Source organism: Cryptomeria japonica, chromosome 3 (assembly GCF_030272615.1).
Source record: "Cryptomeria japonica chromosome 3, Sugi_1.0, whole genome shotgun sequence".
In the NCBI taxonomy this organism is placed as follows: Eukaryota; Viridiplantae; Streptophyta; class Pinopsida; order Cupressales; family Cupressaceae; genus Cryptomeria; species Cryptomeria japonica.
This window is the reverse complement of record NC_081407.1, coordinates 436,958,506-436,974,291: the sequence shown is the minus strand read 5'-3', so window position 1 is coordinate 436,974,291 and position 15,786 is coordinate 436,958,506. Positions and strand designations below refer to the sequence as shown.

At 37.5% G+C, this 15,786-nt stretch overlaps 1 protein-coding gene across 1 annotated transcript in view; it reads left to right on the top strand.

Moving 5' to 3' along the window:
- The first annotated feature begins 378 nt into the window (after positions 1 to 378).
- LOC131068478 (protein NLP9) overlaps positions 379 to 15,786 on the top strand; it is a 161,333-nt gene continuing 145,925 nt past the window's right edge. Inside the window, exons 1-4 of the mRNA XM_058003658.2 lie at positions 379 to 817; positions 1,048 to 2,475; positions 2,834 to 2,884; positions 3,010 to 3,756. Coding sequence (XP_057859641.2) covers positions 1,108 to 2,475; positions 2,834 to 2,884; positions 3,010 to 3,756 — 2,166 coding nt within the window. The 5' untranslated portion in view covers positions 379 to 817; positions 1,048 to 1,107. The remainder of the gene's footprint in view (positions 818 to 1,047; positions 2,476 to 2,833; positions 2,885 to 3,009; positions 3,757 to 15,786) is intronic.

The window sequence follows — 15,786 nt, the reverse complement described above, 5'->3', positions numbered from 1 at the left end:
AACTATAAGAGTTAAGGGTTGAACTATTCAATAACCAACAAAAATACCAACTAACAAACCACAACCTCTATTTCTATTTCTTATTTTTTAGGTGATCATTATACTTCCCTTATAAATTCTAGATTTTGGTCAAATAACCTGTCATCTTTACTACTGATTTAATATTTATAAAATAAATAAATGTTAATGGATCTTTTGTCAATTTGATAAAATTGAAAGATTCTTAATGAGCCCACCAGAAATCAAATTTATGAATCTCCATCAATATTTTTAAATTTTTTAATTCATAATCAATGAACTCCATTTAAATTTATTTTTGGAAGGGCCTTGTTTTTAAGTCTAGTAGTATACAATACATTAATGGACGTCATTTGTCCCCCAACAAGCGACGACCCCCTTTAGGGGGGATGAGCTGAGCTGACCAGAGCACATCATAAGAAATTCAAGCTCGACACGGAATAGCTTATAATGTGTTTGAAAGGGGAAGCCTACAATTTTACTGTGGAAGAGGTATGGAGATCCCCTACGAGATCACGTATCCTCTCCACATTCCCTAAAGATCATAATTTGTTTTATTCATTAATTTGTCAACGGAGCAAGCTATGTAGACAGTTCATTGACACAACATTGTGGAAAATCGCTTTATATGGATCTATGAATTGATGACAACAAGATTCCATTCGGGACAGGCAGTTCGAGATTCCGTATAAAGTAATACTAGATTCTTGGCTTCAGTTCCCTGTCTTGTGTTTTCGTCTCTGGTCAACTAAAACATATCGGTGAGTACGGGCGAAGCAGCATATGAGGTCATATCCAGGTGAGAGGAATTCTTTACAATATATCTGCTCCAAATTCGAGTTGGAGATGTTTTTAATTTTTAATTTTTCCTTGAAATCAGGTCATGAGTCATATATTTATTGAATTTTAGGGCTTGGGCATTGGTGAAAGTTGTTGCAAATATATAACTACATGTAAATTGCAAGCCTAATAAATGCGTGAATACCCATATTGATTCTAACACTTTTCTTGCATTCCAACATATCTTAGGTTCAATTTACAGCAGGGGAACAACAATCCCTAAAAACCCACACCATAGAAAGTGCCAAAATGCAACAGGAAAAACAAACAGCAGAGCAGCAGCGGCGGTGGCATCAATTTAATTCACCTCCCAGGATATGCCCAGTTACCGAGTTGATAGTAGCAATTCCATCTACTGTAGGGTCAGGAGTCCAGGAAAATTCCCACCTTATGTCAGAAATCATGGAACTAGACAGTTGGATTGACCCAATTGCGGAATCCTGCTGGATGAGACCAGACTCTGGATCACTTTCTCATGTTAATTTTTCATCTTTAGTGGCCTCTCCAGAATCCTCCACTTCTTTTTTCTCTGCATACTCTCCTTTGGTGCAGTTGGGTGTTCAATCTCGTTCCCAGTCTTCCTCTGCCCTTGTTGAGTCTGATTCAGCTACTGCTGCTAGTTGTAGGGAGCATTTTCATATCGAATCCTCTAGTGATGATGAAAGACAACAACAGCAGATGCAGTTGGCAGTCAGTACTGCTTTTCCTTCCCATTCGTCAGGATTCTCGCCCTCAATTGCCAATTTTCCTGTTGGCCTTTCACAGTTGATTCTGCCAGACGACCTCTTAATGACATCATCATCGTCTGTGGCTTCAGGAAATTCTAATGAGCAACCACTATTGAAGAATGCTGCCACAGTTGAGATGGCTTATTCAACTTCAACTATGTTGAAACAGTTCGATGACTTTTATAATACCAGGAGCACAGGTAGTCTCAGCCCAAGCAGCTCTTGGGAGCAGAGGTTGTTCAAGGAAATAACCTCGGAGTATTATGATCCAAGATTAGAAGAGAGTCCGATGTCCGATTTTGTTACTGATGTCGAACAGCAGAAACATCAAAATGATATTGAGAAAGGGAAGTACCAGGGTCCATTATTAAACCGGCTTTCAAATCTTAGAACTGAAACAAGAAATACTATGCTCTTTCAAACAGTGCCAGTATCTCTTGCACAAAAATTTATAAGAGCTCTTACATACCTTAAAAACTTGTCTGGAGAGAATATTCTTGCACAGGTCTGGATTCCGGTGAGAGACGGGAGCAGATATGTCTTAACAACGTGTGAACAACCCTTTGTGCTAGATCATAGATTGACTGGATATCGAGAAGTGTCAACTAATTATACTTTTGCAGCAGAAGAAATTCCAGGTTCTTTTCCAGGGCTACCAGGTCGGGTTTTCCTCCGAAGGATGCCAGAATGGTCTCCGAATGTGCAATTGTATAGTGGCAGTGAATATCTAAGGGTAAATCATGCACGTGAGTATAACATCCGTGGATCCATTGCAGTGCCCGTCTTTGAGCCTGATGGTCAGTCATGTGTTGCAGTTGTGGAAGTTGTTACAACGGCAGAGAAATTTAGTTTCAAATCTGAGGTTGATAATCTTAGCAAAGTACTTCAGGTAAGTTGGTTTATGCAATCTAATGTAATTTTGTAATTACTGGGCAATAGTGTATACTTCTAATCCTAAATGCACTCGTAGACGTTTTATCTACAACTAATCAAGAAATACTACTTCAGAATTGTGTGGCAAATGCTTTCTAGCCATTGTCTTGATTTGGAAGATTTGAGAACTTTGTGGGAAACTTTGTGGATCGAGATCTTAGACCATCAACCTAGCTAATTCTTGCATAAGAAGAAATTAAAAAAATCCCACATTAGAAGTATTTTGACGTGTACTATTATATGTACTCTTGTAAAATCAAAATTCCTGCCAACTGTTTTTATTATCTAACTTAAGCTGTATAACTGTGGTATAGGGGGTCAATTTAAAGAGCAGTAATGAAGGTTTGGAGCATTCTAAATTGGAGGTATCTTGAAAGTTTCCCTTTTTTGACGTGTATGTCTTCTTTGCAGAAGTAGTTTTTTGATTGCTCATGTTTGGTCATACCTTGAACAACTTACTTGGTTTCTTTTGGTTTAATTCTGGTATCAGCGCCACTCTGAACACCATGAGGCTGCTTTAGCTGAGATACTAGAAGTTTTAACAGCTGTCTGTCAGACACACAAACTTCCACTGGCACAGACCTGGGTTCCATGCAGGCATTGCAATATGCAATTGGATGGAGGTATGGATGGAAAGAGCAGTGATACTCAAAATGGCAGCCTGGGTCAGACTTTCTTGTCACTTCAGGATCGGGCATGTTATGTAAATGATCCTGTTATGAAGGGCTATAAGGATGCATGCTCTGAATATCATTTAGAGAAAGGGCAAGGAGTCCCTGGAAAAGCATTTGAATCAAATCAACCATATTTTTCAAATAATGTAAAATCTTATAGCATAACAGAGTACCCTCTTGTCCATTATGCACACCTGTTTGGTATGAATGCTGCTGTTGCTGTTCGCTTACGAAGCACTCACACTGGAAATGATGACTATGTTCTGGAGTTTTTCCTCCCAACCAATTGTAAAGACATCTCTGAGCAGCAACTCATGTTGAACAGTTTATCTATTACCATGCAGAGGGTGAGCAAAAGCCTAAGAACTGTAGGTGATGATGAGCTGAAGGAAGATGGAATTAAGGGGAAGGAAAATTCACAGAGTGAGTGTGAAAATTTCCCATCTGTTAGCAATACGCAGAGGAATTATAAACCGCATCAGATTCCTTTGCCTGGCTCTCTAATTGATCGGGACAATTTCTCTAGGGAAGGAATGGCTGATCAGGATTCGCATCAACAGAAGGTGCTCAAAGAACTTTATACTAAGATAGCGTAAACTGTGTTAAATGTTCAGCAATTGGTTTCTTTAAAGAATGAAACATGGTAAAATGTCCTTTGGTTATATAAGCTATTTGTGTGCATTTGGATCTTTCTCGCCATAGAATTGCAAGGAAACACCTAACATAATTAACATCAACTCTTTTCAGGTATTATTGAACTATTTAATATTTAGCATATTGATGTCCAGAATAGCTATTTATCCTATTCAATATCTTACATTTGTTGGCCAAGTTACATGATATTGCTAGCATGATGACAAGAATCTTCCTTGTAATTATCTACTTTATTATAGAGGTTCCATGTCATGTATTTACAAGGAAGGTTCTCATTCCATTCACTGGATATATATATTGATGAGATTATAGTGGTGGAATATGTCTGGTCTGTGGACAATTTCCAGTAGCATGTGGTGCCTTCAAAGTAATTTGGTTTCCAATTCTGGTCCTTTGAAATAAACTCTTTTCAACCATGTATATGCTGAGCTCTAAATCTCCCTAAGAGGGTTCTGGATGAACGAGAAAGTACTATCTATATGTCAGTTCTTTGGTTTGACTACTCTTTGTAGATTCTAGATGGAAGAGATCATTAACTAGTTAAAATACTTCATCTTGTTGCATTTGATATCATGCAAATCTAGTTATTATTATCTTTCCTGGTAAAGATAAATTTATCTATTATTTATGTACTGTTCAACTTGTTAGCAGGAAGGGACTTTTAAGAAAGAGGGGTGGAATGTTGGGTTCTATTCACAACTGCCATGCAATCTAGCAAATTTCTTTTAAGTTCTAAGTATTCTTTATTCCCAATTTGCCATATTTGAATTAATATGGCCTTTGTTGATATAATTCCATGCATGATGTCTAACCAAATGTTCATTATGGTTGCTGCTGTTGATTGGATTTACTTTACTGAAGTAGCATTGCAATGAAATCAAAGCTTAAAGTTCAGCATGCAATTCATCCATAGGTCAGCCAGTAGGTGTTATGGCAATTAAGCATAACCTGCATCTTTAGGTAAGTTTTAATTTCATTTAAACTCTACAATCAATTATCCTTTTCAGATGGCCAGAGGCGCTTGACAGTCATCATGACAAGACATAATCAAATGAGTTATTGTGCATTCTTATATATTGTGTGGATTGCTATATTTCTATTCTTGTTCCATGGGGAGGTGTCTCCCCCAAAAATCCCTGCATTTTTGGGATGCAGGGACTTGCGGGAAATGTCTCCCCACCATTCCATCACCTCTGCCATGCACTTGAGGACGTTTTTGGGACATCCCTTGGTTTGGGGATGCCTTTTGGGCTTTGGATGTCCTTGAGGCATTCAAGGGATTCCTAGGAGTCTTTAAATTGCCCTTGAGACTCCCATGCATCCCTTGCAATGGGAAAATGAAAAAGTCAATATTTAAAAAAAAAATCAAATTGTTCATTTGTATGTCACAAACCTTGACTCTAATGGTGTATGTGTTCCACCCAAACCCTAAGCACTCACAAAAATACTTATAATAGGCATCTAAGCCTCATTGCAAATCGCTCATAAGTATCAACAAGGTTGAAAGTTGCAACAACAAGCTGCAAGAGTGATAAAGATTGTAAGTGAGGGCATTAGGAATAGTGAGAGTAAGAGCAAGTGGGAAGACTTCATCGAATGGTCAATCCATTGTAGAATCAACATGTTCCTCAAGCCTCAAGGTAAGTTTGGTGTTTCATGACATTTTTTTTTCATCGTTCAATTTAGTGATTTTAGTTGATTAATTTAGTAATTAATTTAGACCCTAGGGGTTTACATTGTTACAAATTACAATTACAATTTTAGTTTTACAAATCTTCAAATTTTTAATTGTTTAATTTTGAAACAACAATATTTAGGTTTTCAAATTTATTTGTAAAATTGTTTATAAATGTTTCTTTTCCAAATTTGCATAAATATTTGATTAGAAATTTTAAAATTAAAATTTACAAGTCAAATTAAGATTTCATCTTTTGTGTATTCTCTACTTTTATGCTTTGTGCGACTTGAAGCAAGAAAAACAAAATTGGAATCCTTGTCTGTTAAAGGTTGAAGAACAAGGATTCACATTTTTGTGTATCTACTGCTTCTATTTTTCCTGCAACCTGAAGTAAGAAAGACAAAAAGAAAATCCTTGTGTCTTGAGCTTTTGCATAATTTATTTTTTAACGACATTATGACATGTATGGTAATCAGCAGTTTCATTTCCTGCTATGTCACTATGAATTCTACTTCTCACAACAAGCATAATGAAGAGGACAGGGAAGAGCCTGTGGGGGTTCAGTCAGAGACTCCCAAGTATTGATTTGGGGGGTTGGGGAAACTAGTTCTATTGGCAGTGCACATTTTAGTTGCCCTTACAAATTATTAGAGGATTTTGCTGAGGGTTTTTTGATAAGTTGTCACCTAGTCATGCCCCTGCCATGATACCCCTATCCGTGCTGTTGTTAATAAGAGAAAATTGCCTTGGAACAAGACTTCACAATTTTCTGTAAAACCTGATCATGCCCAGACTAACAGCGAGTGAAGGAATCATATCAATTATCTATCGCACGGCAATCTGGTTGGATATCTTGACTTTAATAAGGCAGCAGTCTAGATATTACAATAGCAATCTCAACTTGATTAAAGGTGCGATCCAGATATTACAATTATAATACAAAAGCTATAACTTAATAATGACAACTAAGACAAGTCGTTAACCATAATCTAGTTTGATAACCAACAAAGTATTTAGTTAGGGAGTCGCTACCTTTGCAAAGGGGGTGTCCGTTGGAAAGAGACAACATTCCACCGGACCATGAGATATATAAGCAAAGTGCTTTGAGCATTACAAGGGGGAGGCAGATGGAGGAGGGTCTAAATCTGATATAGAAAATCAGATTGAACCAAGAGCAAAATTTCTCTTATTCACATCATCAAATCATTCAAACAGATCAAGTCATTCGAGCACCGAATCACGCAGAAAAACAACAGCATTGGATCATCAAGGAGGATCAGATCAGAGCCTTCAAGGGGATTAATTGAGGTTTGACTCATAGAAGTTGAACAGTATATACAAGGAAATTACTCTTCAGATCAGGCTTAAGATGACAGGCTGATATTATATCAGATTTGCTTTCTACATCACTTCCCTTTTCACAATTGATTGGTATATATATGTCATACATGTTGCTTATGCTTAATAAGTTAATGTTTTAGTATATGCTCTTATGGTAGAGTATAAAATATGCATACATGTCTGAAATCCATCTCGTAGGAAAGGGCCTGAGGTGTAAGAGGTGGGTGACTAGCGGTCTGGTAAGTAGGCTGTCCTAGAATGACCATAGTGGCTCCTAGGACAAGAGGGCACTTACATAGAAGGGTCAAGGAACCCCCTTATGACCTCCACCCAACCCCGCAAGATGGCACTTGTCTTGGGGAAGATGAGACATTGATGGGGAAAACAGGTACAGGCCACTAAGCAAGCAAGAGGGCTGTGGTAGACATCCACTCTTGGGCTTAGTATAGAAATGGCTTCGGGTGGACCCATCATGTCTCTTCCTTCAAACCCTAACATGCTTTGTATAGTATTATTGATAGCGTATGAATATGATGTGGTCTGTCTAACCCTAATGATTGATTTTGTCACAATTGTGATTTTAGGGCAAATTCTAGGGCAAATTAGGAAGGGGACATTACATAAAACAATATGTCACTAAATTGCAAACAAAACTTGGGTCAATGAGAGGTACTAGGCTACAAAGATGTCATTTTTATCAACCTGAATTTGGAGGCAGCATCATGAATTAATGCACACCTTTATTTCATAGGAAAAGGTGTAGGAGTATGTCAAGGATTGCCACTTCAACAAAGAATTGAATTCAATAACTTGTAGGGTTAGCTGGGTGACCGAAGTCTTATACTTGTTGCTTTTCCATTGAGGGATCCTACACCTACTAGTACTAGGAATACCCTATATCCATGAGTTTTAGCTCATTCTACTTATACTTTTCCATCTAGTTTAGGGGCAGCCATAATAGAGCTGAAGGGAAATGTAGAATGACCATTGATGATGTTACAAACACGATGGTAGAGTTATTCGAATGTGCAAAATAGAGATGCGGTGGATGATGCCACTAGCAATTTTTTTTTGTCAATGGCATTCCATTTGATTTGGCTCCCTCTGCTTATTATAAGGAGGCTGTGGCAAAAATAAGTAGAGTAGGACCATCATATGTGCCACCAGGGGAGACAAAATTGAGGACAACAATCTTGGATAAGATCTATTTCAAGATTAATATTCTAATGGAGAAAATGAAAGCTACCATGGTCACCAATGGATGTATTATAATCATGGATGGATGGACAAATATTAGGCATTGTCCATTCATAGCATTATGGTCACATGCATAGAGAGCCCTTACTTCCTTAGAGCTATTGATTGTTTTGGCGACCGCAAGGATGTTGCGTTTAGTTCCAAATCCTTAGAGAAGCTATTGAGGAGGTTAGGTTAGAGAATATTATGCAAGTAGTGACAAATGTAGCATATGTGTGCTAAGCTATAGAAAAATTGATTGAGGTAGCCTATAGGCATATTTGGTAGGCTCCTCATTGTGTGCATGCCATGAATAATGCATTCAAGGACATGGGCAAAATCATATGGATCAAATAAGTGGATAATGATGCTAGAGATATGTAAATGTTAATTTGCAACTACCATACTTTCCATGCAATCTTTAGGACCTTCTCTAAGGAGGATTTTTTGAAACATGTAGAGATTACATATGCATCGTATTTCATTCTTTTGGAAAGGATGCTTGAGTTGCAAGAGACATTGCAACTAATGGTCATGACAATAGAGTGATTGATGGCCTAATTCTAAGTTAGAGCAAGGGGGGAGGGTGAAATAGGTGGTGAAGAGTGATACTTTTTGGGCTGATGCCAGATATTGTTGTGATCATTGCTCCAATCTTCAGATTTATTAGATGTGGGGATGCAAATGCACCTAGTGTTAGAGAGGTGTGTGAGTGCATTGATAGTATGCTTGGCTAAAGGAAGGCCATTGTAAGAGAAAGACCCCACATTAGAGTTCTATAATGAACACATTTAGCCAATCATTCATCAAATGGGAGAAACTCAACACTCCCTTGCACATGGTTGCCTATGCATTGACCTTGAAGTGGTATGTACAAAGGACGAGTAGAGTTACTCCTATATAGGAGTTGAGATGAAAGCAGGGTTCATGAAGGCCATTTAGAAATGATTCTACACAAGTTGACATCTGTACTGAGTGGACAAAATTTCCCACTCTTAGTGGATATTCCAAAAATATCAAGATGGATAGGGAGACAATGGCACATGAGGATCCAATTTTATGTTGGACTATGCATGGGCCTAATTCTTTGACTAATATCTAGTTCTTTTGTTGTTGAGAGGAACTAGTCTATGCATAGTTTCATCCACTTTGTTAAGAGGATCTGACTTACTTCTACGTACAAGGAGAGTCCAACAACTTGATGGGATGTAGAGCTAGAGGAGACAACACAAGTTGATGAAGATGTAACACATACATGGTTGGTTGGTACTGCTTTGGAGGATCTTGAGCTAGAAGAGACAACACAAGTTGATGAAGATGTAACGGCCAACACAAGTTGATGAAGATGTAACACATACATGTTTGGTTGGTATTGCTTTGGAGGATCTTGAGCTTGTGGAGTCTAGCAATTTGAGTGATGAGGAGTTTGTGTAATGTCCCCATTTTGAAATAGGATTTAATAATAAATATTAATAATAAAATTAAAAGAAGAAAAATAAAAATAAAATAAAAATATGAAAGAATAAAATTAAAATAATTAAAACCTAGTTAAGTTTAATGAATGGTCAAAAGGCATGAAATGAAAAGTCGTGACCTCCTCAAACATGACATATAAAAGGGAGAAGAGAATTTCATTTGAAACAACAATTTTAATCTATAATCAGAAGTGCAGATCTGAATTAAATAAGACAACAATGAGGAGACATGACCCTTTTAAAGGAATCTCTCTTTTTAAAGTGACGTGTCTCCTCAATGAGATATGAGAGTATAAAAAGAGCAAGCAATTAATATAGAGGGGGGATATGGAGAAAAGGAAGAAAGAATGGAGCATAGGGATTAAGGAAGGATTAATGGAAGAAGAAAGGAATGGGCAGAAAATAAGGAAGTGACTTTTAAGTACAGAAATGATGAAAGGTTGTGACATTTTGAAGGGGTGGTAATTGTGAAAGGTTGTGACCCTTGCAAAGGGATGGCATGATGAAGGGGTATGACTGTCCCTCACATTTGAAGTTATAAGGGAGAGAAAGGTTTATTTGAGGAGGAGAGTGGAAGGGGATTCCATTTTAGAGCAGACAAAAAGGGCAGGAAGGAGGATATAGGATCCCATCCTAAAATGCAGAATTCTGAGTATAAACAACGGACCATAAATATGTTATTAGCAGATTTGGAAAGGGGAGTATATGTAACCATTGAATGGAATCAGATTGCATGTTAGTAACTAAATATACAGTAGTTCAAATATACTTATGGGTTTGGGGTATGAGTTCTTTATGCACAGCATGATGAATGTTATCTGCTCATTGATGATTAATAATATGCTGTTGGTTATAATTGTTTATAATATACATGACTGTCTATAATATATATCTGACTGTTTATGACTGCTTATAATAGGCTGTATGTTTATGACTGTATATATATATGTCACAATGAACATTAATTAATATCTTGCTGTTTTTTATGTAGAATGTGTGCATAATACTGGAACTCTTCATGTGTTCTGAATGTAACCAGCCATGGTAGAGAAATTGGAGAATTACAAGTAGGGGAACGGTGGTGGGGTCATCTTCTAGGTACGCCACCTCATGGTATAAGACCGGGGAGTCCCGTGGGGCCAAAGGGGTACAAAGGGTACTGCCTTTGGGCTTAGAAAGGATGGACTTCCAGGGCACACTATTATGAATGCTCCTCTGCTCTCTATCATGGTAGATGAATGCATCAAGAATGTTCAATCATGGGAAGTAGGATAGGAGTGGCAAGATTGAGGGGAACGGTTATAGGACACCTCACTAGGTACACCGCCTCATATGGATGTCATGGGCCACATGAAGCCAAGAGGGATGGTATATCCAGTATTGGGCCTAGGGTAGAGGATCTCTAGGGCACCCTATCGAGTCACCTTATCCTAGTTTCCCTTTGATTGAATTTCCTCAATAAATTAGAGATATCTTATGATTAAGTTTATGTTCCTAACCCTAGTAGGAAAGTTTCTTGGAATTGTGATTTTAGGGCAAAAACTAGGGCATTTACAAAAAGGGACATTACAGTTTAGCATGGACTTTGGGGATGAATAGTGATTTGAGGTATTGGGCCATTGGCCAATTGCATTTTTAAATGATCCTTTTGAATATAGTATAAATATATAGATATTCGGGCTTTTCTTTGTTCATTCAATGCAATATGAAATATGTTTGAGTATTTCAAGTTTCATTTTTTATTCCTTGTATATTTTCTTATAACCCTTTTATTAAGTACGATATACCATTGTCCCCAAATCTAGGCCTTTGGTCCCGCTATCTTGAAGACTCTTACCTCTTATCCCGAGACTCAGTATAACAGAGAAATTTCCTATGTAGTTTTTCAAGTTGCTTGCTTTTAAATATTTCTTCTATCAGAAGTTTCTTGTACACCTTACGTATTTCTTGTGTACACATATTAAAAATGAGTATATTGTGTGTATATTCATAGCAGTTTCTTGGTATGGATCATGAGCTCCATAGTTTTTGAATTCATAATCCAAGATTCAATAACAAAGTCTCTTTACATGCACAATGTCATTTCTCATTATATGTATAAAAAAGGGAACGTTGAGTAGAATTGCATCCAACATTGTGCAGGTCCTCAAGACCAAATTTGTGGCATATGAAGATTGGAATTCACTTATTCTTTAGATGTGTACTCTGGCCCACTTCTCATCTTGTTTCAGTAACATAGAGTGGCAAATCAGACTCCTTTTCTTTATTATGCATATTGAACTTGGGAACCTGGGACACTTCTGGAGTTGGAGTCTTGTCTTCGATATCTGAGATAGGTATGAAGACATGTCAAGATGCCAGGAGACTTTCTTATGACTCTCTTTGCATGTCTTGTGCAGTCCTGCCTTGAACAACACTGCACATGTCCTCGTCTTGTTTTGTGCTCTTTACATTTTTTAATTTTGTACATTATATTGTTTTATAAAGTTGTCTATAAATTTTGTACTGAGAAATTTACATTCATTTAAGGTTTTTCTAATGGTGTGTACTAGTACCCCTGTATTGTTTTTTTTTGAAAAATATCATTGCCACAGAGCACCCTTGTATTGGCATTTTTGAAAAATAGTATCGCCACACAGCACCTGTCTATTCTATCTGTCCTAGTCTCGTGGTGACCTTGATCATACATTAAGAGATGGTTTGTGTACAAATAATAATCCTTGAGCTTTGGCTGGGGTGAATCAGTAATTTAAACTTTTTAAGCAATAGAACCACATAAAAGCTAAGTTGCCAGGTTCGTCCATATTGGCCTCTTCGCACGAACTAGGTCTGTGTTGGGTTCGCCCGAGTCCGGCTAGGGTTCACCCCGAGGTCCCTAGCAGTGAACCTAGGGTCCTTGGGGTGAACCCTAGCCGGACCTAGGCGAACCCAGACGTCGGGCTTGGTCAAGTCACCATAAAGTGACTTTAAACATTAAAAAAATAATTTTTTTTGCCTTTTTTGACCAAAAAACCCTAATCCGCCCCTTGCCAAATACATTTGAGATCCAAAACAATGCTTGACAAAGGTGGAGAGCTTGCACGAAGGAGATTCAAGCACTTAAGGTAAGCATTTATCCCTATTCTTTGATCTTTTAACGAATTTTTTCAAGTTTTTTTTTTAATAGAATAAAATAAACAAGTTCTATTATTTTTTATAATGTTTTTTAATACTTACATTAGCTTTTACATTGTGTAATATTGTATTTTAAATTTTTTTTTTTCTAATTTAAAAATGTTTAATTTCTTATAATAGCAAAAAAACAAAATGGCAACAAGTTCGAGTTTAGTGGGTGGGGGTTACAAGACTCTCAACCAAAAATTTAAAATTGATAGAGGATCTCCTTTATGGAATTATACTACAATGCATCAACAACTTCCAGGAGGTGGGGGATATGAATGGACTTGTAATTTTTGTAAAACCAATTTAGGTGCTTGTATTATCGAGTGAGACTTCACTTTTGTGGCTCTGTTGGGAAAGGGATTAAAATGTGTGTAGGGCTAGATGAGAAAGGGTTGTCTGCAACAAAAATATCAACATTCATTAGAGAACAAGAAGAACTTGATCAAACTATAGTAAGAGAAAAACTAAAAGCTCATCCATCTGCAAGCAAAACACCAATGACTTTACCTGATGATCATACACTACCAGAAAAGGCTCCCCATCACCCTTTCTTGGATATACCTGCTATGCAAGATGAAGTTGAAGTAGAAAATTCCCTTGTTTCCCGTAAAGGAGGCCCATTAGAGAAAGCATTCAAAATGGAATCAAGAGATATTGTAGAGCAAAAAATTGCATATTGCCTCTATGCCAATGGTCTTCCTTTCAACTTGGTACGATCACCATATTGGCGGGAGATGGTGACGGCAATCAATAATGCACCTACTGGTTTCACAAGTCTTGAGTATGAAAAGGTGCGCACCACTTTATTGGCAAGAGAGAAGAATTTTGTAGACCAATCAATGAAACTGATTAGAGATTCTTGGGGTGAATCAAGTGTTTCTATTGTTTTTGATGGATTGAAGGATGGCAAAAACTGTCTGTTGATAAATGTTATTGCAATGTCCCCCAAAGGGGCAATGTTTTTGAGGGCAGTTGATTGTGAGGGGCAGCTCAAAGATGTAGAATTGATTTCCAGAATCCTCTTTGATTGCATAGATATGGTGGGACATGAAAATGTTGTCCAAGTCATCACAGACAATGTAAAGGTTTTGTTGACGTGTATTTTGTACACTATCAAACACAGAATAAAATACCTAAAGGTACCTTATCCTCTCTTGAGTAAAGCCTCTGATTGCTGAAGATATCGCGAAAAAGGATCAATCAGGATGACTCCAAGGTTCTTTGATGTAGGATCTCTACGTGTGGATAAGCTCTCTGTGGTATGATGTGATTTGCTGGAATCACAAGGGGACTTACATTTGATGATTGAACGTTTGATTTGCTTTGAATATTGCTAGAACACAGGATCTTACTAGCTTTGACTTGAAAAAAAAGGAAAAAAGATGAGGGCAAGGAAAGGATCTAATCCTAACACTAAGAATGTAGGAGCAATGATTGATCTTTGATGAAATTCTAACTAGGTCTTGTTTTGACATCGCAGGACCATCTCCACAAGGCTAGTGCGATCTTCGAAGGAAAGCTTTATGATGTTCAAATCATCACTGCAGGCATAGACACCATCAAGTTGATGCATATCAATGAAGAAGCGATAATTGAAGTTAGGCTTAAGCTGAACGATTCCAGTTGACTACGCAAGGCAAGTCTGCAATCAACAAACTGCTAGTAGTATGGATATACGAATTTCACCATTAATCAAGCACATTTCTTCCACTCATCTAATAACATGAAATCAAATACGAGAAGTGTAGAGACCATGCAAATTGTCGAATCGACCCATAAATTTCACCATTTCTTCAATGAAGTTACAAGTCTTTTACAACAACATCTTGGCAACAATCTTTGCCTTCTCTCTCTACTTTACTCTAATTGCTATTCTATCAACTATATTCTAACTCTTCCAACTATATTCTAACTATTTCCAACTCCTATTCTATTCTATTTTTCTAATTGCTTTTACAAAATGAAATGCCAGGGCTTATATAGTGCCCTCAATACAATTCGATGGCTTAGATCGATTTGAGATCAAAGGCCAAGATTCAACAATGAAAACCCTAATTAGGGTTTGTTACAACCATTACATAACATTTAATGCTTGACCAATGATAAAATTGTATTGCTTGGACACATGTCCTCTCTAGAAAATTCCACCAATGGATAGCTGGGGTAGGTACATCGGAGTTTGTGCCACCTTCCATGAGTTAGGTACATTGAATCTGGAAATGCTGAGGTGGACCACACTGACTGCAGAAGTGATGACTAGGATGCCACCTCGTCTGACATTTGTAACTTGGTAAATATTCAACTTGATGTTGTTGAGAAGCTAGCTTTAATTAATTCATCTGGAACTATCTACTTCTTCAACGAACCCTTTGCTTTGACTTCTTGTGTCCTTGATGTGCAGGACGATTGATGTACCTTGCCTTGGAATACTGGATTGGAGAAGTTGCCCTTGATGACGTTAGTCCAAAGAAGGCCGTCCTTGTCGATGCTAGACTGGAGGAGGTCGCCCTTGTCCTTGCTTGATCGTCCTAGAGGAGACCGTCCGACTTGTAGATCCTTCGAGTTTGGGAGTCGCCATCTTGATACCTACACAACATTTCAAAATTAGTAACATGTTTTGCAACGTGGAAATATAGACTAGAAAGAGGATTTAAGTTTTAAATTAGGAAACCTCATGATAAATCTTTGAATTATCATTTCCTAAATTTAACTGAGCCACTTGAAATTGAAAATTGAAAATTGAAAATTGAGACTAGGAGAATCTCGCCATACCTCCACTTGAGAACTAAATCTAAGAAAAGATGCAAAATTAAGCAAGTTTGCTAGGCAAAACGTGGATCGAAGTCTTCAAAATGTGCTTCTTCTATCAACTTCACCACCTCTAGCCTTCAACGCCTTGAGGAAAATTCGCTCCACCTCTAGCCTTCAACAAAAATCGCTCCCTCCTCTGGATTTCGCTCCTCAAGTTGCTCTCCAATTTCGCACTTGAAAGGATGATTGAATGATTTGAATTGTGAAACAACACCTCCAATATATAGAGCGCTCAC